Consider the following 24478-nt stretch of genomic DNA (forward strand, 5'->3'; position numbering starts at 1 on the left):
AGGGAGTTACAAGGGCTGTCCATGAAGGAACCTTTCCTATTGGTACAGCCAGATAGGGTCCCTTGTATCTACATAAGGTAGCATCCTTATTTCATAGGACACAAGATATAACATTGCCGTCCTTTTGTGATAAACCAAAAAATGAGAAAGAAAAGAAACTTTATTGTCTAGATGTAAGAAGGTGTCTCCTTACCTATCTAGAAAGGACAAAGGACAAAGAGTTTTAGGAGGTCTAATGAAAATTTTTGTATGAACGTTTGTAGGAAAAAATGATGGCCAGCTTTAGTGCCACTAATGACTGTATATCTTTATGAAGTCATTTTATTTACCCCAGTGGCATTTGTTGTATGCTGAGCTAAGTCCTGATTTAATGACCTTTTTGAATTCATATGTTCTATAAATAAAGAATTGCATCACTCCAGGCATTTTTGCTTCTCAGGTTTAATTCATTGCTCTGCCACTTTGTAATGGGTGATTGTCCGGCTTGCTAACAGTACTATAAAAATGAAGAGATGCTCCAGATGGCTGCTTGTGGACTTTATTTATCAAATTCAGGTACAAAAATATAACTTCACAGTAGAAGAAGGAAAGATATTTAACGTGTTTTGCGCTATACTTGTGTAGCACCCTCTAGTGTGAGAGCAGGTAAACAATAGTTTAACTCAGGGCTAAGTCTGAGTCATGAAATCTGGGTCAGGGCTGGATGACTCATGCAGGCAGCTCTCTGGTGTCTCCCCCTGGTTCTGGAAACATAGAGAACATTCTGGAAGCTGGAGGACGGAGGCTAGCAGGGTTTCCTGCATACTTAGGGGAGCCTAGCCAATCCCCAGGTGGTGGGCCTGGCAGGGGACTAAGTGAGCACTTAAATAGTGGAAAATAGGACTATCATGGCCCTTGAGTCAACCCCCCTAGGTTGGGGGGTCTCAGGTGCTGGCCCTAGGAGGATCCTGACAACAGGAGAAGTTTGGAAATAGTCTTCCCTGAGAGGCAGCGAGAGCAAGGAGGACAGTGTGAGTACTACAGCACAGTGCAGGGACTTACAAGGGGAGACACTGCCATGCCTAGCCAGTTTCTCTCGAAGATAGTGGTAGGTCTCAACTCCTTGTCCTCAGGGCCCACTAACAGGCCAGATTTTAGGTATTACCTTGGGGAGATGCAGACTAGAATACTGCAAGCACTAAACAGCAAATTATATCACCTGTGATGTATTTTTAGTTATCTTGCAAACCTGGCCTGTTAATGGGTCCTGAGGACAGGAGTTGAGAACCACTGGCTTGAATCTTCAGTAACCTTGCCCTGGGAGATCTCCGGAAGAGTCAGTCGGGTAGACAGGTGGAGAGTCAGTCGGGTAGACAGGTGGAGAGTCAGTCGGGTAGACAGGTGGAGAGTCAGTCGGGTAGACTGGTGGAGTCAGTCGGGTAGACCAGTGGAGAGTCAGCCAGGTGGGCTAGCATTTCTTGCAGAGCTGAGAACAGTGTCTACAAGGCAGTTGGAGGTACTCCAGGATGCAGTTTACAACACAGTGGGGTTGATTTACTAAAGGCAAATTCACTCTGCACTACAAGTACACTTGAAAGTGAACTTGTAAGTGCAGTCACTGTAGATCTGAGGGCAAGCTCTGCTGATTTTATCATCCAATCATGTGCAAGCTGTTTTTTACTTTCCTTGCATGTCCCTCTCAAATCTACAATGACTGCACTTCCAAGTGCAGTCCACTTGTAGTGCAAAGTGGATTTGCCTTTAGTAAATAACCCCCATTGTGTTACGTTCTAAAGGGACTGAAAAGTTCCTAGACAGTAAGGGGCTGTTGATTTTCTAACAGAGACTGTTAGCTGCCAAAAGAGGGATCAGAGTTCTGCAGACTAAAGAAAAGGAATCAATTAGTGCTGTACAGAGTGAAGAAGGATCAACCAATTGAAGTTGTCCCTGGTTTTTGTTGCTGTCAAGTTGGGCATATCATAACTCCTTTTCCCCATCCAATTATTACCCCTTAATAAAACATTAAAACAAAGCTCAAAGACTGTTCCTTGCCCTTGGAGAAAGTGTGGAAGTTCAGCTTAATATACACAGGACGTTTTTACAACCTCTCCTGAATTATTTCAATTTACAGATAGTAACCCACGTTTAAAACATCTGTTTTGCCGCATTTACATGCCGCGTTTAGAAGCTTTTAAAAAAGATATTTTTTTTTTCTTCAAAATAGCCAAAAATGAAAAACGCCTGTAAACTAAACGCAGATAAACGCAAGTTACCTCGTTTAGACGCGTTTAGCGCTTGAAATGCCTCTAAACTCAGCATCTGAACTAATTTTTTTGCTTTCCAAAAAAGGCCTCCAAACTCAACTGCCTAAAAACGACATTAAATGAACCTGTGTACATGTACTGATAAGATAACATTGGATGAGTTCAGGGGCAGCTGACAAAAGCAGCCAACTGCCTCTGAACGGCCTCACTTGTTTCCTAGCTGTACAGTAGTGGGGAACCCTGTCATCTGCAAACCTGCAACCCCTACAGGGGTAGTGCTACACTAACGCTTATGCATAACCATTGATTGCTAGTATAGTGTGAAATGCATCAAATATCTTTCCTTCCCCTATTGTGATTTTATATTTTTGTGCCTGAATTAGATAAAGTCCACAAGGTGTTTAGCCAACCGGAGCATTATTTTCTACAGTCAATAAAGGTATTTTACCTGTCCTCACTGGATGCTTCTGCATCCCCCGTATCGGATTTCTAGGTTTTAAGACCAAATACTCTTATACAGCATGCAAAACCTGAATTGGTAGTTTGCCAACAAGTTGTGCTGAGTGTGCTTTCTCTGTCTAACAAGAAGCAACATAATTAATCAGCTTATTTGCTCTTATTAAATCTCCGAGCCTTGTATGTCCTCCACAGTAACTATAACGTAACAGTTCATTGTATAACACAAGACACTTCCTCATTGCTAGTCTGCTCCCTCCCTGACAGGTTTCCTCAGCAGCCTTTGTAGCAATGAGTGAGGCGTTTATCTGGGTGTTATCTAAGCTTTGGCTTGTAAACAAGTAGGCTGTGTCTCCAGATCAGTTGGGAGTGGATAGATTCTATAGCTCATCAGTCTCAGATCCCATCCCCCTTTTTTTTCGAAAGCTATAAGCCCACAATGCTTTCGTTTAAGGCAGAGTGTGAGATTTTTCAGCACTGCAGACTTGCAGCGAAAAACATGGAACTGAGAAGAAAGTCTTCTTCGCTTCCTTCTGTTATGTAAAGAAATATTTGTAGAAGGATCCTGCAGAGAGCCTGAAAGTAGGTGAGAGGCAAGAGATTACTGTATTGCCACAGGTTTTACACTTCTACAGTATGTAACAGTTTCTGGATCTGTTATTGCTGCTACTTCGCAAACATTTATTCTGTTGATGTGTTTCTTTTTTCTACTTCTATTTCAGTTGATGAAGGCATGCTCGGTTGCTGTTCTTGGTGATCTATGGCATCTACTGGTCCCACCTGTCTACTCGCTCATCCTGTGATTGTGTAACGTATTTCATCTTGTGCAGAGTGGCAACCTAGTGCCTTATGGCTCTTTGTTGGATAACGGGACTTGTGACGGGCCTGGCAGCTCTCCATTTCCTGCAGAAGAAGTTTTTCCCATACTTTTGGGTTGATCTGAGATACCTGTTGAAAGTAGCCCGCTATGGACTTCTGCTTGAGGCGTATAAAAAGACAGGTCATGTGGTGACTGTTGTAGATCGTTTCATTCAGCAAGCTCAGCGGGTCCCTGATAAGGCTTTTATAATATTCCACGGAGATGTCCACACTTATCGAGATGTGGACAGAAGGAGCAATCGGGTGTCCCACTGTTTTCTGAAGCATACATCATTGAAAAAGGGGGATACAGTGGCTATGCTTATGAACAATGAACCAGATTTTCTGAACGTGTGGTTTGGGTTGGCTAAACTTGGCTGTCTAGTGGCATTTCTTAATTACAACATCCGATCCCGATCCTTACTGCATTGCTTCCATAGCTGTGGAGCCAAGATTCTTATTGTGGGAGCAGGTAATAGGAAATCATAAAGTATTTTCAGTTGTCTTGGTCATATAATTTACATATTTGTAAAGCACTAAGTACTTACTGGTTAATATTCAGATGTAGCATTACTGCATTCGTAATCCTTGCTGGTGTTCATTCCAGTTACAACTTTTTTGTGACCTTGGACAATGTTTACAAACTGAGTAAGGATACATACACATGAATATATGGCAACCAGTACACAGGACCTTGCTGTCAGAAGTTGACAGATCCTGTGTAAAAAGTGCTGTAGGCATATGGTTGTTAGGATACAGGTGGCTGTTGCTGCCTAGCATCCTCAGTTGCTAGTACACAGGCAGCCAACTAGTGTCTTCTGTTGCTAGGACTGAAGCAGCTGTTGCCTTCCACCAACCTCCATTGGACGCAATCAGCTACATTTAAACTGTATGCATAAAAAAATATAGCATGAACGGTACAGCGTAAAATATGGTCTATATGCAGAGGTCCTCAGATGCAGATTTTTTTTTTTTTTTTTTTTAATAGATCTGAACACAGTGCAGGTTTACAGATCTTTACGCAGCTGGGTGAATGGGTCCACAGAAAGCCATACACCTGTGTTCAGATCCGTAAAAATAGACAAGACGTTTATTATTCTGAAGACCTCTGGAAAAACTCTTAATTAGGAAAATGTGACATCTCCTGTCTAAACAGAGATTCATGCATTTCAAGACAAAACAGTGGATACAAAAATGCAGAAATATTTTTGTGCATGAGTATGGTAGCTTAGCACCCATATACGTAGTAGTCCACTTCAAAGGGGGTATCGCTTCAAACCTTGTTACCCTGTAGGACTGGGGGTGTCCTTACTGTTGCTATGAAAATGGAAAGAAAGAGGGCGCACCAGCCTAGTGCATTATCCCACATGTATTTATTGCATAATAAAATGATAAAAAAACTACTCACAAGCATGAGGACATAGGTGCGCTCATACAAGACACTTGTTCATAGCTATACAGTCCTAGAATCAACAGTCTCCAGATCGTGTGGGGGACCATGCAAGGGCCCCTGCTAAGTGACGCATTTCGAAGGATTCTCCAGAGCTTCTGAGGAAAGAGAATCCTTTGAACGCGTTAGCCAGCTGGGACCCATGTTTGGTCCCCCCACGATCTGGAGACTGTTGATTCTAGGACTGTATAGCTACGGACAAATGTCTTGTATGAGCAAGCCTATGTCCCCATGCCTGTGAGTAGTTTTTTTTTATCATTTCATTATGCAATAAATACATGTGGGATAATGCACTAGGCTGGTGCGCCCTCTTTCTTTCCATTTTTTAATTCATTATGCCCTGTTTATTTTATGGTACTAACCGCAAAATTGTCTTTCAGTTATTTAGGGTTTGATTTACTAAAACCGGAGGGTGCAAAATCTGGTGCAGCTCTGCATAGAAACCAATCAGCTTCCAGGTTTTTCATCAAGTCCTAGCTGAACAAGCTGAAGTTAGAAACTGGCTACCACACAGCTGCACCAGATTCAGCACTCTCACAGTCCTTTTGTCAAATGGCAATGAAATGTATCTCTGATTTGATACGCAATAGCAGAACAGAATCTTCAAAAAACAAAAGTTTACCCAAAGATAATATTTATGTTTGCATGTATTTACCACATTCAGATCCGCCTGTCAGTTTTTCAGGTGGGTCTGAACGGTCGCTCCATACAGCTCTATGGAGCGTCAGATGTCAGCGGTGACATGTCCGCTGACATCCGATCCGCCCCGCAAAATCCAGATGGATGGATTTCCTATTTTCCATCTGTCGATCGGATCGGATGAAAACAGACAGGCGGTCCGTAATCATCCGATTTCCTCCCCCCCATAGGGGAGAGCAGACTCTCTGACAGGTCCGTCACTGCACAGTGTGCAGAGACAGACTTGTGAACCGCTGGCTCAGCGGGGATCAATCGAGCGATCCCCGCTGAGCAAGTGGAGTAGTAAAAATGGACAGCCCCGTGTGAAAGGGGCCTAAAGCACTTGTGGCCCTATGCTTAGAGCATCTGGAGAGAAAGGGCAGCCCCACATTTTATTTTCTGAAATCCTATTAATTTGTGAGGGTTTTGTATGAATTCTAGATATTAGTAACAATACGGAGACTCTTTTCGGGGATAGGGGATTTTTTTTTTTTTTTTTTGGGGGGATCCACTGAGGTTTGGCTACAATTTTATTTGTAGTAAATGTATGAAAAGGCACACAAAGTAGGTGTAATCTAATTATATGTAATTATGTTAGTGTTTTGCTGTTATCATAATTTCCATCTGAGCAGTACAATGTAAAGCAAAATTGCTTTTTTTTGCCTGTTTCACTTTACATTTCACAGGCTGCAGTGAAAAGGTTAATATTTAGAATTTCTGAGCTGCTAGTGAGGCCTCAGTTAGGGGACGCCTTTTTCCTGTGTTTGCTGCCATGTGCTTCTTCTATTATGTACTTCATGCATTTCACAAAAGAACAAGAAACAAACCACGCATGTGTAAAGCAAGCACAGATCTTTTGGCTCTATCATACAGCAATCTAGCAACCAAAATATGCAGAGGATAACAGTGTATGAAGAGGCATATCTAAGATATCCCATTACAGTCCCCTCCTGTGCATTTTTTCAGAAGATAACATTACTTGTCCTAACTTAAATGACAGTTCATAGAACATAGTGTGCATAAAGTTGCTTACTGGGCAATGCAAAACCTATTTAACTTTGAGATGTCTGTAATTCTGGTATGATGATCTATGCAGTAAAATAGTTAAAGAGCAGTTAGGACCCAAGTGTTATGCCCACTCGTTGAAGGAATACAGATATTCCTCGTTTAACGACTTACCTGTTTAACGACTGCTCGGACTTACGACCAGCTCTCCCCACCTGAACAACATGCTGTACATCATTGTATTGTACAGTACAGTACAGAATTTTCATCTGTGTTCTGTACTTATGCAAATTAAAACAACGTTATTGAGCTGGAGTTTTGTGTTTTAGACCTTTTTTTCATACAGTAGTTAAGAATGCTTAAAATATTGATTTCTCATCTCACCTTCCAGGACAGCAACACGTGAGAGATGATAGGCTCCTTCCTACAGGAAACACAAGCAGTTCAAAGCTGTTTAAAAGGCCCCACCTTACCCCTTGTTCTCAGTATTGATTGTGTTTCTCCCACAGCAAAACTTTTTTTTTTTTTCTCTGGCCAGAAGACCAAGAGAGTTGGATGGTTCCCCTGTGAGCCAGGTTTAGGAATGCCGGCAAGGGCTGGACAGACCTGCCACCTCAGAGCTTCTAACAGGTCGCCACCACGGCATTGTGCAGGCGGCCTGGGTGTAGCCGAATCCCCCGCTGTTGTACACCGCTCAGCAGCTTGGGTCTCCTCCCGTCTTTCTATGCAACGGGCGCCATTTCTCTGGAGTCCGGGTGGAGTAAAGACACCACGGGGAGGACATTGTGCACTCCAAGCTTCAGACTTGCGTGGCTGTGGAGGCTGAAGCTTTCTTGTTTGTACCAGGACTCGCCGAGCTGCAAGGAGCTGAAAGTCTGCCACGACCCACCTCATGGAAAAGGAGGATGGAAAGGCAGCACAGGTGGCTGCAGGCAAAGGCAAGTCGGGCCCAGGTAAGTGCCTTTTACTTATTATGGGGGGTGACACCAGACTAGCCCTTAGTTGCCACTGGTATACCCCCATGCACTCACCTCTGAGGATAGGGGCCTGCAGCCATGTTAAAGGGGACAGGAAGAGTGACTGTTGATTGTTTCCTCTTCTCTTGCAGATTCCCCAAGTGGAGCTCTCTGATAAACCACCTTCTACATCTGCTAACACTAGTGCCTCAAAGTGCAGTACATGTGGGGAAAGATTGTCTAGATCTCACACCAAGCCTTTTTTTTTATCGGTGTATTAACAAACTGGCTGGGAAAGAGGCCTCAGGATTAATGAAAGATTTCCTTAAAAAAGTGCAGGAGGAAATGATGGCCACTATTCAGTCTATCCGCACCTCTGTAGCCACCCCCCAGGTAGTAATCTCAGAGGAACTCACCCCTAAAGAGGGCCCCTCCTCCTCAGGAGAGTTTGCTGACCAAACCAGATCCAAGTAGCTTTCTGCCTCTATCTCAGGGACTCCCCCCAGACACAGGCCAGGGAGGAAGAAGAGAAAGCCAGGCAAAATCTGAACCCAGTTCAGAAGAGGAGGCTGACCCAGGTCTGGATAGTGATGTGGAAGACAGGCTAAACAGACATCTCTTTGGCTTAGAAGACTTGGAGGGACTCCTTCAGGCGATCTATGCCACTGAAGAGATCCCTGAACCAGCTAAAGAACCCTCTGCACAAAATAAGATGTGCAGGGGGTTGGTGAAAAAACAGTCAAGGGTATTTCCCCTGCACCAATCCTTGAAGGATTTAGTCCTCCAAGAATTGGAGTTTCCTGAAAGGAGTCTGGTCAAGACTAAAACTTGAAAAAGAAGGTTTCCCTTCAAAGAGGAGGTCCCTAAGTTGGACGCCACTCTTTCTCAGGTATCCAAAAAGTCTGACCTCTCCTTTGAGGATGCAGGGAACATCCGGGATGCTGTGGATCACAGATCAGAGTCCCTACTGAAAAAATCATCAGAGGCCAATTCTTACACTATGGCCCCAGCCTTAGCAGCAACCTGCGTTGCCAGGAATGCAGACTTCTGGATAGAGAGACTTAATAAACACCTCTCACAGGGTAATAAGTCTCAGGAAGTTCTGGATTCTCTTTCAGTAGTAGGGAAGGCTGTAGCTTTCTTGGCAGATGTGGCTGTGGAGTCAGTGAAAGCCTCAGTCAAAACAGGTGCCCTGATTAACTCCAGGAGGGCCATATAGGTTAAAGCCTGGGAAGGCGATATTACCTCAAATACCAAACTATGGTCTCTCCTTTCAAGGGTCTTTGCTGTTTGGACCAGGCTTGGATAGGGTTTTGACCAGGTCCTCAGAAAAAGGGAAGAAAATTCCTGTCAAACCCAGATGGGAAAGTTACAAGAAATTTTTTCGAGGCCCCTTGGGACAAAGTCAGCAAAAATTCAAGAAAGAACCCAGCAGAAGGTGGGGGTTTGGTAAAGGTAGGCAAAAAGGTAATTTGCTATTTCCCTCTACAGGCCAAAGTACCAAAGAGTCCAAGTGACGCCAAGGTAGGGGGCAGGCTGTCTCATTTCATCTCCCACTGGGAGACAATTTCAGACAGTCCATACATTATCAGTTTGATCAGAGAAGGCTACGCCTAGAGCTCTCATCAAAGCCCCCGCCTATGATTACGCTAACATATCCTCCCAAGGATGCATTAAAAAAGAAGGCCCTATCAGAAGGCATTCAGGAATTGGTGGAACAGGTGGTACTTCCAGTACCAAAAAAACAGCGATGATAAGGCTTCTACTCCCACATTTTTGTGGTACCCAAGCCTTCAGGAAAGTATCACCCTATTATAAGTCTCAGGAACTTAAACAAATTTCTAGAATGCAAAAGGTTTTCCATGGAAAACATTGGTTAAAGGATGTTTTCATGACTACCTTGGATCTCAGGGATGCATATTTACATGTTCCGATATTTACCGAACACTAGGCATTACTGAGATTTGCGGTGGTAACCCAGGAAGAGGTTTTCCACTGGCAATTCAGGGCACTCCGTTTTGGACTAGCGGCCAGTCCAAGGATCTTCACGAAGATCCTAGCAGAGGCAGTGGCCTATCTCCATCTCCAAGGGATAGCGTTAATACCTTACCTGGACGACCTGCTCTTTTTTGGTCTGTCAGCCACGCAGGTGGAAACAGACACCCAAAGGGTGATCTCTGTCCTGCAAAAGCTAGGCTGGCTGGTGAACAGGGAGAAATCATCTCTAGAAAATAGTCACAGCCGTCAAAAGGCTGATAGGAGCCCCCGTGTGTTCTAGGAGAGAGATCCTCTGGGTCCTAGGACTCATGTCAGACAGAATTCCAGCAGTGGTTTGGGCACAACTGCACTCGGGACCTTCAATTTTTCCATATTTCCTCTTGGGACAAAAGGAATGAATCCCAAATGGAAGTCTAATCATCACTTCTCAGATAAAATCCTGCCTGAAGTGGTGGTCGTTCCCAAGCAATCTGGAAAAAAGCAGACCTTGGGCTTAGTGGGATCCACTAAAGGTCACCATAGATGCCAGCGCCCAGGGATGGGTAGCCCACTTAGGAAAAGCAAAGGCTCAGGGAACCTAGGACAATGGAATAGCCAGGTCCTCTTCCAATCTCAGGGAGAACAGAGCAGTGGGCCAAGCCTTCAAAAGCAGGGTCGCAGGCAAAGAAGTCCAGGTTTTCTCAGAAAATGCTATGGTTGTAGCCTATCTGAACCTTCGGGGGGGACCAGATCCAAAGCTCTTCTAAGTTTAACAATGGATTCTGGCTTGGGCCGAGCGCAGGGTGGTCTCTTTGTCAGCAGTTCGGCTGCACAGAGATAGACCTATTTGACCTATTTTTCAAAAGAACAGAAAGGAAAATAAGTTTTTCTCTCTCTGTCTGGAAAGAGGGTCAGAGGGTCTGGATGCCCTAACACAGAGCTGGAACCTCCAGTTGGCTTACGCCTTCCCCCTCCTCTGGCACTGATTCCTCGAGTCATTCAGAAACTCAGCCAGTCCTCAGGCCTATTCCTTCTAGTGGCCCCATGGTGGCTGAGGAGGACTTGGTTTGCGACCTTGAAGGCCGCAAATCAGGGATATGAGGGATAAGGGTTGCTCAGAAAGTGATAGACACTCTCCTCTTGAACAGGAAGCCGGTAACATGGAAGATATACTCTAAAATCAGAAATATCTTTTGTACTTGGTGTAAACAAAAACAGATTGTTTCCCACCTATGTTCCTGTAATCCTAAAATTTCTTCACGATGGAGTAGAGAAGGGTGTGGCTGTCAACACTCTGTCAACACTGTTTAAATACAAGTGGCAGCTCTTTCTGTTTTTCTTGATGCTAGAATTACGAAGGAACCTTTTTAATTAAAAGATTTTTGGTGGCCAGAGATAGGGCTACCCTTGGCACGAAAGATAGGTCGCGAGGCAGGAACCTAACGAGGGCACTAGAGGCTTTATCAAGACACCCATTTGAACCCTTAGAAGTATTATTTAAGTTTTTGACCTTTAAAGCGGAATTCCACCCATTTAAAAGTCAGCAGCTACAAAAAGCATAGCTGTTGATTCTTAATAAAAGAACACTCGCCTGTTTCACGGTCCAGCGATGCGGCCGCCCCGAAGCCTAGCTTCTCTTTCCCTCCTCTGTGTCACCAGCATCGCAAGTGTGTTGGCGCCCAGCTGTGATTTCACAGCTGGGCGCGCACTGCGCAGGCCGCACTGCATGTTATGAATGGCCGGGCAATCTTCTGGGACCTGTGACGTGTCCCAGAAGTTTGCAGGAAGGGAGGGGGGAGAGGTGAACTTCCTTCCTAGGTACCCGATTACCCCCCCCCCAAAAAAAAAAAACAAAAACAAATATGGCATGTCAGGTGGTCACAAGTACTTAAAGTGGAAGTTCCATTTTTGGGTGCAACTCCGCTTTAAAATGAGCCTTCCTCCAAGCTATTACTACAGCTAGAAGGGTAGGGGACTTACAGGGTCTATCCATTAAGGAACCTTTTTTGTCGAGCTTACCAGATAGGATCACCCTCATGCCAGATCCTTTGTATCTGCCTAAGGTGTCATCAGTGTTCCATAAGACACAGTTAATAACTCTACCATCCTTTTGTGAGAACCCAAAAAATGAGGCGGAAAAGAAATGTCATTGTTTAGATGTCAGGAGATGCCTCCTCACTTCTCTACAGAGGGTAAAATAATTTAGGAGATCTAATAACCTTTTTAATCCTCTTCTCTGGATCAAGGAAGGGGCTTCAAGCTTCAAAACCTTCAGTTTCTAGGTCGATAAGGCAAGCCATTATGGTAGCATACGAAAGCTCAGGTATACCTGCACCAGCATAAAGTTTTAAAAATTCAGGCACAAGAGTGCATGCCAGCAACAACAGCTAGTTCCGGTGGAAATACAGCACTGGGAGTTAGTCTTTGGGATGAGGTGGAATAGAGGGCTGTGTGTGAAAAGTACTTCAGGCTGCTGTCCGCAGAGTATAACCAGCTCTGTTGAGTACAAGAAAGGAAAGGAAACGGCACAAAGTGCAGTATCACAGAGGGATTTTAATAGAAAACAATAAATGTATTATATTCTATTAAAATCCCTTTGTGATACTGCACTTAGTGGTGCGTCCCTTCCTTCTCCCTTCTTATACCTGCACCAGCAAAGTTGAAGGCACACTCAACTAGAGCCCTGGCAACCTCCTGGGCTGAAAAAGCAGGAGCCTCCTGGGAGCAAATTCATAGAGCAGCCACCTGGTCCAGCCAAGACACCTTCCTGAAGCACTAACGAGTGGAGGTCCTTTCGCAGCAAGACCTAGCCTTCGGTCAAAAAGTGCTACAGGCAGTGGTCCCACCCTAAGATAGGCCTGCGGATTACTTGATTATCCTCTCATGTGTTGCCGTCCTGGAAGGTGAGATAAGAAAACCGACGGTTAGACTTACCGGTAACTGTGTTTCTACAAACCTTCCAGAACGGCAGGCCTACTTCCCACCCTGTTAAGGGTGGACGAAGATGTATACAATAGGTGGTGAGTGCCTAAATGTTTGAAAGAACCCTTATGAATTGGTTGGGAGAATTACTTTGCAACTACTGAGGACAAGGGGTAAGGGTGGGGCCTTTTAAACAGCTGTGAACTGATTGTGTTTCCTGTAGGGAGGAGCCTATCATGTCTCATGAGTTGCCGTCCTGGTAGGTTCGTAGAAACACTGTTACCAGTAAGTCTGACAGTTTTCTTGTGACTCCTCGTTTTAACAACCAATCAGTTTAACAACCTGGTCTTTGGAAAGGAACCTGGTCATTAAGTGAGGAGTACCTGTACTTATTTTTACATTTTAGCAATGTGATAAAACTATGGCCTCATACACACTGACATAATAAAAAAAAAAAAAATGCGTGTTTATATCCTCCCTTTTTATTTTTTTTTTTACGTATCTGAATGCAGCTTATAAATCCCAGTGTGTCCATGTGAATGGGGCCTTTTGCTCTGTTTGCTAGAGGAGCTTCCAGAATCGTAACCTTGAAACTCCCTAGTCCCGCATTTAGAGACTATTATGTTTTTTTTTTGCTGTGTGCATGTAAACATTTTATAATGCGTATAGCATACAATGAAAATGGAGATGATTGCTTCCTAGCAAGGAAGGATGCTGGTAAGTAGGCGGTCCTATTGGTCTCAGCCACTGCCAATATTTAGATCGAAGTGTCCAATCAGTGGGCAGTCCAAAATGAATGAGCCATTCATGTGGTGGGGCTGGTCACTCTGAACATGCATGAATAACTCATTCATTCAGAGATGGTATGTAAACCTAGGGGGTTGCATCCAGCATGGGGTGTTGTGCTTTCCCCTCAGGTCCAGTTTAATGACCGTTGGGAGGAGCTTTTTCGTGTGTGTGTGTGTGTGTGTGTGTGTGTGTGTGTGTGTGTATGTGTATATATATATATATATATATATATATATATATATATATATATATAAAAAATAGTTTGATTGGCTGGTGGGAGGAGCCTGGGGGCAGAGCCAGCATGGGTGGGTACTCCACCAAGTCTATAAATTCAAAACCAAAAGGTATATACTGCGCTATCCCATAAAATGTTCAATAAACAGAAAACATGTGTCTGTGAAGACCAAGAAATATTATTGCTACTGCAACCCTAAATGTGAGACAACCTCCACTTCAAAATACTATACAAGGAAAGGCTGCGCTGCTGTAAATGAGTGAGTGTGGTCATGAACCATTTATAGGACCATAACATGTACACCTATATTTGATAAGAAGCAATTAATGATATTTGGAAAAGGGATGATGATACCTGGAACAAACATTAAACTTAATTACCACAAATATGGGACATATAAGATTACTCTTTATATATATGTGCAATCAAACATCCAGTATGTTAAACAAAGTCCATACATAAACGTTCCTTTGCTGGAAATGTCTTTCACCAGTAGAGAATGAAAAAAATATTAATAATAATGGTAATGAATAAAACACCACTCTTCTGCTGATGTGAAGCATGCACTGTTGTCACCCTGAAGAGTGTGATGATAGGGAAATTCCTCCACCAAACCAAACGATCTGCCCCTTACCAGATCTTTTGATCTCTTGTTTAAGGAGATCGTATGTGCAGGTGGCTGTGTCCCCCAGCCACTGGGTCTCTGTCAGAAATATGGCTCCAAGGGTCACCTCTCAAGGGGTCCTCTGGATGATATACTGGCACTCTTCTACAGGTAGCTTTAGCTGAGATCCACCAGCAACCTTCCAGGCACTGAATAGTTGGGCGGTTGCTGGTGGGTCTGACGTCCCGATAATCCGGCATTTACCCGTCCACCTGCACTGGATAGCTGAAAGGTTGCTGGTGGATCTCAGCTAAAGCTACCTGTAGAAGAGTGCCAGTATATCATCCAGAGGACCCCTTGAGAGGTGACCCTTGGAGCCATATTTCTGACAGAGACCCAGTGGCTGGGGGACACAGCCAACTGCACATACGATCTCCTTAAACAAGAGATCAAAAGATCTGGTAAGGGGCAGATCGTTTGGTTTGGTGGAGGAATTTCCCTATCATCACACTCTTCAGGGTGACAACAGTGCATGCTTCACATCAGCAGAAGAGTGGTGTTTTATTCATTACCATTATTATTAATATTTTTTTCATTCTCTACTGGTGAAAGACATTTCCAGCAAAGGAACGTTTATGTATGGACTTTGTTTAACATACTGGATGTTTGATTGCACATATATATAAAGAGTAATCGTATATGTCCCATATTTGTGGTAATTAAGTTTAATGTTTGTTCCAGGTATCATCATCCCTTTTCCAAATATCATTAATTGTTTCTTATCAAATATAGGTGTACATGTTATGGTCATATAAATGGTTCATGACCACACTCACTCATTTACAGCAGCGCAGCCTTTCCTTGTATACTCCACCAAGTCTGCACTGACAGCTGATGAGAAGAACTGTTTTGATCTGTGTGTAATTTGATTGGTCCCAGAAAATTAAACACAGGTAGAAACTGCTCTTCCCACCAGACATCAGAACCACAAGATGGGCAGAGCACTAGCCCTGCCCACATCATTGCTAGCATGCAGGCGACTTGAGCTTTTCTAGGAGGCATTGGAAACATTTTGTAGGTGTTTTTGTTTGGTGGTTTTGTGTTTGTGTGTGTGTGTGTTTTTTGTTTTCCCACTTGTCAAGATTGTAGTTATACATATAGTTAAAGCAGATCTTCAACCTAATTACCTTGCTTCCCCTGCCTTCTTCCCTCACCCTCACTCATATTGGGCTATTTTTTTTTTTTAATTCTTTTTTAACTTTATTGTGTCCATTCTGGGTAAGAATGATGCTTGTTCCTCATTTCTGCATGTGCAGAGATGTGCCACATGGCTTCAGGTCCCGACAGATCCCTGTGTCATATATGCGCAAGCGTGGGTTTTCCACGCATGAACAACAACGGCACCAGAACTAAATGTACAGTACATGTCCAATAAAACACTCACTCATGCAAAGATGTGCCACAGGTCTCTGCCAGGACCCAAAAGCCAGATAGAGCCTTTTGACACAACTCTGCACAAACCAGATTAAAAAAAGCTCAAGGGGACTGTTTGTCACAGTTTTACCTGCACTAGCATTGTAGTGCAGTGTGTATCTGGTGACAGAACTGGTGAATACTGGCGAACTAAAGTCCATTCGAAAGTCCGTTGGTTTGAACGTGATGACGTACGAAGGGACTAGAATTAAGGAAGTTCAATAGCTGCCCTTGGATAAGTAGAATGGATCCGCGCTATGGATAGGGGTACTTTCCAGATATGTTAGGAGCTGCTGCCTCTACATGTATAATTCCACCTAGGTGGAAAATACTACAATATGAGAAAAAGAAGAGTGTAGGTGTGGCGCTGCTCTGATGTGATGCGATTTTTATAGTTGCCTGGTGTAATGACCTAATTAAAATCTATTGACTAAATGTGTTGTCTTACAAAATTTTAAGGTTGTGAACCTAAAACACAATATGGTGCTTAGAAAGTAACTTCTTTACAAAAAACATATCATATGAACAGAATAAAAGATATGTTTGAAAAATATTAACGTGCACAGTGGTATGTGATATAGCCTTAAAAGTCCAATTTATACTTGCTTTCCAATTGTGCTACACCCTCTGGTGTCTGTGTTGTTGGATTAGAAAAAGTGGCGTAGGTTGCCCCTCTGGATATTGATTCCAGGTGGGAATGGTTAGATGCCCAAATGAAAGTTACAAATTGATGTTGCATATGCCAAAACTAAAAGTGGAAAATTGTTTGCTGGTTACAAATATGTGAATGCTTATAATTAAAGTGCCTTGTGCTAAATGTGGGTTATAAATAAAAAGATTGCGGTCCTATATCACATACCATTTCATTTTTGGCTATCTAAGTGCAAATCGTGCTAGTTGTACTAAAATCATAAAGTGACTAGTGCTTAAACAGTTAAAAGTGATTTGTGCTTCATAAGCCCAGTACTTGCTGGAAAAATATATACGTAGTTGTGATGAAGAGTCTTTTTAAATAGCTCAAAATGTCTTTTGGAAAAGTGGTTTTCAAAATGGTTTGGAAAGGCCTCATTGGGAGGTAGTGTTGTAGTAAACAAATCCTTGTTCAAGTGCTGGTCTTGTGATGGTGCTTCTTAACCGGGATCTTATTATGCTTGCACTCACCAAATGAGAACACCCCTGCAGGGGTATGAGCAGTCACAGTGTTTGCCACTCTGCGGCAGCCCTGGATGTCTCCGGTCCGTGCTGTGAGTGTTGCTATACCGGCTTAGAATATTTTCACCATAGAAAAGAGGGAATGTCCATAGTGTGAAACCGTTTAAAAGCTTTATTGTAACATATATCAAGAGTGTACTCACATATTGAAAGATACTGATAAGCGTGTAATGTTAAAGTCCGCGGTAATCGGCTTGTGATTGTCAAGACTCTCCTCCACCCAGATTGATTAAAAATGTTGCTGTCTCTGTTGCTCCTTCATCCAGAGTGGAGGCACTCTAATACGGGAGGTGTGTAACTGGCCACATCACCAGGTGAAAACATAGAGCAAAAGGGCCTAAAAATATAAAACTAATGCAGCCACCACATCTAAGAACTGGTAAGCTGCAATATAATAAATGTTTACTTTTGAGTTTAATACAGCTTTAAATTTGAGATGATGGTGTCACTGGCCTCTGAGTTCTCTGTACATTTGTAAGGAGAGTTCTCAAGAAGGGGCATGACACAAAATGAAATAAAATAAAGTCGCTGGACTTTGCTCAGCTTTCTCTAAATACACGTTGGTAGTGGTTCTTGTCAAATTAGATCTAGGCCACTCAGAAAACACAAAGTGGGGGAGTTGTCCCACAGGAGTGGGGCATAACTGACTTGAGAAGTTTATGTGAACAGAAGGAACAAATGAAATGATCAGTCCAAAAGTCCATGCAACTTATATTCTTGATAATGAAGTCACAACCAGTAGAAAAACGGTAGCGTGTTGGCTACCATTTTTCCACTGATTGCGACTTCATTGTCAAGAAAATGGGTTCCATGGAATTTTGAATTGATCATTCATTATTTGGTGCTTTGTTCCTTCTGTTCACAATATGTCTATGTATTCAGTAGTGGATTCTCCAAAGGAATATATAAGAACTAATGATGTGAGTCACAGGGGTAAGGCAGCAGTGAAGGCCACGTTGGGTATTTGGGTTTTTAACTTGACCCTAATCCATTCAGAAAGGATGCATTTAAAATTTCATGCAGTTTTCCCAAATGGCTTTAAAGACAGAACTTCCTCTTAGTTTATGTCTGGTTCTCCTTTGGGACAGTTTCCCCTTACTTCCTGTCCCAGTGTCACTGGAAAAGAAGTTAAGGAGATGGAGACCCAGACACCATAAAAACCTACAGAGGATCCAATTCCTCCCTACAGTACTGGATGTTTTTATTGCAATGTGAAGCCCTACTGAGGAGAACTCCAATATTTTCTATCTTGTTACCCACTGACCGCTGGGACAGGAAGCGAGAGAATTTTTTCCCATAGAGGACATAGACCGCTTGACAGAGGTTTTCTTCTCTACTAAGTTCTTTATTAAAAAGAAAATCCATGTTTTTCTAGAGTTCCATTTGATTGCTAAAAAAGTACCATAATTATATTGATATATTTGTGTTTTTTTCTTCCCAGACTTGCTTGATTCATTGGAAGAGATTCTACCAAGCCTGCAAGAAGACAATATTGCAGTTTGGGTAATGGCTAAGGAATCTAGTCTCCCAGGGGTAAATACTGTCCTAGACAAACTGGATTCAGTAACAGATGAGCCTGTACCTGCTCACCTGCGCTTTGTGGGCAGCACCAATGCTACAACACTTTATATCTTCACATCAGGGACTACAGGTATCACTGCAATGTCATTTCATGTAAAGTGTAATTGCTGTAAAAATCATAATGTACCTTTCAAAAAGCCAAAAACACAAAATGGCACTTTTCTGGCATTGGTTTCCATTAGAACTACCTGTGCCCAATTCAGGCAGGCATTTGTGGCAGTTCGGTAACATTACCAAGAACTTCAGGCAGTCACTACAACAACTTTTAGAACTTGTCATAATGACAATCACATATTCTTAAACAATTACTGCCAATTCGCAGATTAGGAAACTGGAGGTAATTAAGACCACCTCTGAACTGGCTTACAGAGCTATGCTGATACTCAGAGTGGGGCGTGTCTGTACTGGGAAGCTGTCATCAATGTGGCCACTTCCTGCACAGTACTGTATCTCCATCCCCATTCAGCTGTTAGAAAGGGGATTCCCTGGACAAAAGCTGAATGTAAACAGATGGGACGGGGGATACTGTAATTGCCCAAATATGGCAATGCCCAGCTTTACAGTGCCCATGAATGCAGCCTCACTGTGCCCATCGTTGCAGCCTCACTGTGCCCATCAAATGCAGCCTCACTGTGCCCATTATTGCAGCCTCACTGTGCCCATTATTGCAGCCTCACTGTGCCCATCAATACAGACTCACCATGGATGATGGATCACACATACAGCGGGTGTCTCCCGCTGTGTGTCGCAGAGCTGGGTCTGTGTTCGGTGGCGCTGTAGCAAGGTCCCGCCCCCTAGACTGGCTCATGTGATAGGCAGAACACTAATTCAATACTATCACACGAGCCGGTCTGGGGGGGGGGGCGAGACCTTGTTAGAGCACCGCTGCTGCTGAACACTGACCCAGCTCCGTGACACACAGTGGGAGATGCCAGCTGTGTGTGTGATACACAAGAGGAGGAGGAGAGAGAGGGGAGCACTGCAGCCTCAGCTCAGCTCAAAGCAGCCCCAGGGCAGCCCGGTCCTGCCGCTCTGTGTCCTCCAGCTGGCAGTTTCCTGGCTAAAATCAGAAGTGGTGCAGGCTTTTTTTACTGGACATCAGAGCGGGGGGGGTGTGGGGCAGGGAACCCCCCCCTCCGGGCCACTCTGATGGCCAGTAAAAAAGCCTGCCAGAAGCGATCAGCCAGGAAACTGTCAGCCTGGTCCGCCCCCGCTCCTCACTCGCCCTGCACTAAATTCCACTCGCAGAATGCGAGCAGGTGAGTGGAATTTTTGAGGGCTGCTCTAACTGTTCATATAAGAATTAAAATAATTTGAAACATTTAACTGTTAAGGTTATTCATTTGATAGAAACATTTTATTATTAGTGTGTAGCAACTCACATTTAGCAACTCACATGGTTGATGATTAAAAGAGCCACATCTAAGTATGCAGACATCTGGGGTAAAGCTGTTCACATAGGCCATCCTTCGCACCGACGGCTCACACAGCTGTCAGTCTGCAATCGCGAACGGAAAGACTACCCTGTAGTAGAGCGATCTGAAAGTGAGGCTTAAAATGCTTATTGAGCAGAGCATGGAAGGGGTGACGTCAATGGCGGTGCGGAGGATGGCCTATGTGGACAGCTTTACCCCAGATGCCTGCATACTTAGATGTGCCTGTTTTAATCATCAACCATGTGAGTTGCTAAATGTTGTCCCTTCATCAAATGTAACCATATTGCTACACGAAGACCCCTTTCACACTGGGGCGATGGGTGCATCGGCGGTAAAGCGGCGCTTTAACGGCAATTTTGCGGCGCTATTCGGCCGCTAGTGGGGTGCTTTTACCTCCCGCTAGCGGCCCAGAAAGGGTTAAAAACCAGCCACGAAAGGGTTAAAACCACCGCGATGCACTGCTGCAGCAGCATTATGCCGGCGGTATAGCCGCGCTGCCCCATTGATTATACCTCTCCAAAGATGCTGCTAGCAGGACTTTTTTTAGCATCCTGCCAGCGCGCCGGGGCTTTCACACTGGAGAGACAGCAGTGGCTCTTTCAGGGAGCTTTTTAGGCACTATTTTTAGCACTGTAGTGCCTGCAAAGCGCCCCAGTGTGAAAGGGGTCTTGGAGACGCCTCTCTTCTTTTTTATACTGTAGCAAGTGTAGCAATATGGTTACATTTAATGAAGGTACAAGTATAGTTAGAACGATTATGTATTTCCCAAAAATAACGTGGCTGGAACACTGTATCCCATATTGTTTATTATTCTTTAACTACCGTATTTATCGGCGTATAACACGCACTTTTTTCCCCTTAAAATCAGGGGAAAGTCGCAGGTGCGTGTTATACGCTGATACCCTGCGATCCTGAGCTGTCAAAATTTCAAAATCGCCGACCGCGATTTGAAAATGGCGCCGCCGGCGCCGAAATACACAGAGCCGGTCCTCGGCTCTTTCCGGCGGCTCTCGTTTACTTTCGGCTCCACTCGTAGTCCCGAGCGGAGCTATCCGAACCTACTCGGATAGCTCCGCTCGGGACTACGAGTGGAGCCGAAAGTAAGCGAGAGCCGCCGGAAAGAGCCGAGGACCGGCTCTGTGTATTTCGGCGCCGGCGGCGCCATTTTCAAATCGCGGTCGGCGATTTTGAAGCACAGGGAGCAGGGACCGTTGATCGAAGGCTGCACTGGGGCAAGGCTGCACTGGGGAAGGCTGCACTGGGGAAGGCTGCACTGACAAGGCTGCACTGGGGAAGGCTGCACTGACAAGGCTGCACTGGGGAAGGCTGCACTGACAAGGCTGCACTGGGGAAGGCTGCACTGACAAGGCTGCACTGGGGAAGGCTGCACTGACAAGGCTGCACTGGGGAAGGCTGCACTGGGGAAGGCTGCACTGGGGAAGGCTGCACTGACATGGCTGCACTGACATGGCTGCACTGACATGGCTGCACTGGGGCAAGGCTGCACTGAGAAGGCTGCAATGATGGGCATTTAAATGTAAGTTTTTTTCCCTTCAACTTCCCTCCTAAAAGTTTTTTTTTCCTTAAAATTCCCTCCTAAATTGGGGTGCGTGTTATACACCGGTGCGTGTTATACGCCGATAAATACGGTACTTCCATACAGGGCATTTTCACCCCCTTCCTGCCCAAGCCAATTTTCAGCTTTCAGCACTGTCGCACTTTGAATAACAATTGCGCGGTCATACTACACTGTACCCAAATGAAATTTTTATAATTTTTTCCTTCTTTTGGTGGTATTTGATCACCTCTGCGGTTTTTATTTCTTGTGTTATAAACAAAACAAGAGTGACAAGTTTGAAAAAACACAATATTTTTTACTTTTTGCTATAATAAGTATCCAAATTTTTTTTTTTTTTTTTAAACAAATTTTTTCCTCATTTTAGGCCGATACGTATTCTTCTACATATTTTTGGTAAAAAATATCGCAATAAGCGTATATTTATTAGTTTGCGCAAAAGTTATAGCGTCTACAAAATAAGGGGATAGATTTATAGCATTTTTTTATTATTTTTTTTTACTAGTAATGGCGGCGATCTGCGATTTTTTTTGTGACTGCGATATTGCTGCGGACACATCGGACAATTTTGACACATTTTTGGGACCATTCACATTTATGCAGCGATCCGTGCTATAAAAATGCATTGATTACTGTATAAATGTGACTGGCAATGAAGGGGTTAACCAGGAGGGGGCGCTGTAGGGGTTAATGTGTTGCTAGGGAGTGATTCTAACTGTGTGGGGAGGGGATTCACAAGGGGAGGAGACCGATCGGTGTTCCTCTGTACAAGGAACACACCATTGGTCTCCTCCCATCTGACAGGGCGTAGATCTGTGTGTGGACATCGCGGCCGCCGGGCACGCGCACCGGGACCCGACCGATGCGGCGGGCGCGCACGCGCGCGCCCCCTGGGCTGCCTGGAAGGCTGCGCCGTCATATGACGGCGGCCCAGGTTAACAGCTGCACCGTCCTGCCGTCATATGAAAACGTAAAACATTTCAAGTGTACTGGTATCACAGTTCCATACAATAAAGATGTCATAGAGGAACCTATTCCATAACACTAATTTGGGCCAAGTATTACAGAAAATAGATTTATTTTTCCAACTTGACTTTAAGAGACTCCCAAGATTTGGATCAAGTTTAACTTCGAATTATGGCATCAACCGCTTTACCAGAAATAGCTTTTCTTCATAGAAAAGTCTAAATCCTTTAACAAAAAAATCTATTTGATCTTCAGGAGTGTTTAACATTTTCTCTAAAGCCCATTTTTTTTTTCTTTGTAGGTCTCCCAAAAGCAGCTGTTATCAGCCAGCTTCAAGCATTGCGGGGTGCTGCTGGAATGTGGGCATTCGGAGGCAATCCAGATGATATTATATATGTTACACTACCACTCTACCATAGTGCAGCCTCCCTCATTGGAATTGGTGGATGTGTCTACCTTGGTATGTTATCTGTATTCTGCTTTATCTTGAACATTCTATACAGTATCTTTATATAAACATGTATGATGTGTAGAGAAAATTCTGCTAGCCCTAACATTTCAAAAATCACTTTGAACTATGGCTTTAGTAAATGACTTGATTATGATGAAAATGCTCAAACACCCAGAATTGAGATTAAAAGGGGTCCATTTTGACATCATGGATCATTACTATTATTGCCAGTATTATCTAGGTGTTTGGCTTTTTAACAGCCATTGGTCATACTCACAGGGTATGCAGTTATTACCCTCCACAGTTATTCGAGCAGTCATATCTAGTGTATAGTCAAATATAGTTATTGCTCACTGTTGATGCTTAGTTGTAAATAAAAGACCAGAAAGTACTCTGGGGTTGATTTACTAAAGGCAAATAGACTGTGCACTTGCAAGCTCAGATGCTCCAGAGCTTAGGCTGGCCCTACATTATGCAATTTTCCTTCCTTCAACCATGGGTTGAAGGAAACAAGGTTGCTTAAAGTGGAACTTCACCCAAAAGGAGAAGTTCTGCGTTAAGTTCCCCTCCCCCTCTCCTCTGCCACATTTGGCATGTAATTTATTTATTTATTTATTTTTTTGACAGCAATGATGGGGCGCTATTCTTCCCACTGACGGCAATGATGGGGCGCTATTCCTCCCACTGTCGGCAATGATGGGGCGCTATTCCTCCCACTGTCGGCAATGATGGGGCGCTATTCCTCCCACTGTCGGCAATGATGGGGCGCTATTCCTCCCACTGTCGGCAATGATGGGGCGCTATTCCTCCCACTGTCGGCAATACTGGGGCACTATTCCTCCCACTGTCGGCAATGATGGGGCACTATTCCTCCCACTGATGGCAATGCTGGGGCACGATTCCTCCCACTGATGGCAATGATGGGACACTATTCCCCCTACTAAAACCAGGCATTGTTTACTCCAACTGGCCACAGTCTGGCTCCCCCTGAAGTCTGAAGGACCATAAACTTGCCATTTGTTTAAAAAGTTTGGACCCTTGCACTAGACAGATGGGGAATGCATTTTCCATCTGTCTGTTTTTAGGGGAGCAGATCGAATGCAGATGGATGTAGACACACATGTCCATTTACATCCACTGCTCCATAGAGGGCAGTGGATGGTCTGATCGGGTCCCCTTGAAAATCAATCCACATGTGTGAAAGGGGCCTTGGAACATGACATGAGGACAAATTCCATTAGGGACACAGGAACATTTTTTTCCCTGTGAAATTAGGAAGGATTAGAACCTCTGCAACTTTTTACTTTACTGTGTGTACCCCCTTATAGAGATTTCTCTTTACTTCTGTCAAAGTAACGGTTGTTGGCCAGATAAGGGTTGGGCAAAATCTCACCTGTGGGGGCACAATAATTCATATGACCAAGATTCTAATGGAAATTGTGAGTGCAAGCATAAAGCAAAGAGTGAGTGGGATATGAGGGCTGCTAACCTTTAATTCAGCTAATCCAGTAGCTTCAGTTTTCTTCTGAATGTTTAATCTGGAATACATGCAGATATGTAAATCCCATTTTATATGGAGGTTACTTGTTTCAGGTCTGTGACTAATTCAC

General features: G+C 44.0%; 1 protein-coding gene across 2 annotated transcripts in view; it reads left to right on the top strand.

Moving 5' to 3' along the window:
• Window positions 1–3044: 3044 nt before the first annotated feature.
• Window positions 3045–24478, top strand: part of SLC27A6 (solute carrier family 27 member 6) — a 71677-nt gene continuing 50243 nt past the window's right edge. The window contains exons 1-4 of one of the 2 annotated variants that reach the window (XM_073625082.1): window positions 3045–3285; window positions 3422–4029; window positions 18300–18509; window positions 22719–22877. In XM_073625082.1, the coding sequence (XP_073481183.1) occupies window positions 3549–4029; window positions 18300–18509; window positions 22719–22877 (850 nt within the window). In that variant the 5' untranslated portion in view covers window positions 3045–3285; window positions 3422–3548. The remainder of the gene's footprint in view (window positions 3286–3421; window positions 4030–18299; window positions 18510–22718; window positions 22878–24478) is intronic. The other variant, XM_073625073.1, reaches the window with a different exon arrangement.

The sequence above is a fragment of the Aquarana catesbeiana genome, linkage group LG01 (genome assembly GCF_042186555.1).
Source record: "Aquarana catesbeiana isolate 2022-GZ linkage group LG01, ASM4218655v1, whole genome shotgun sequence".
In the NCBI taxonomy this organism is placed as follows: Eukaryota; Metazoa; Chordata; class Amphibia; order Anura; family Ranidae; genus Aquarana; species Aquarana catesbeiana.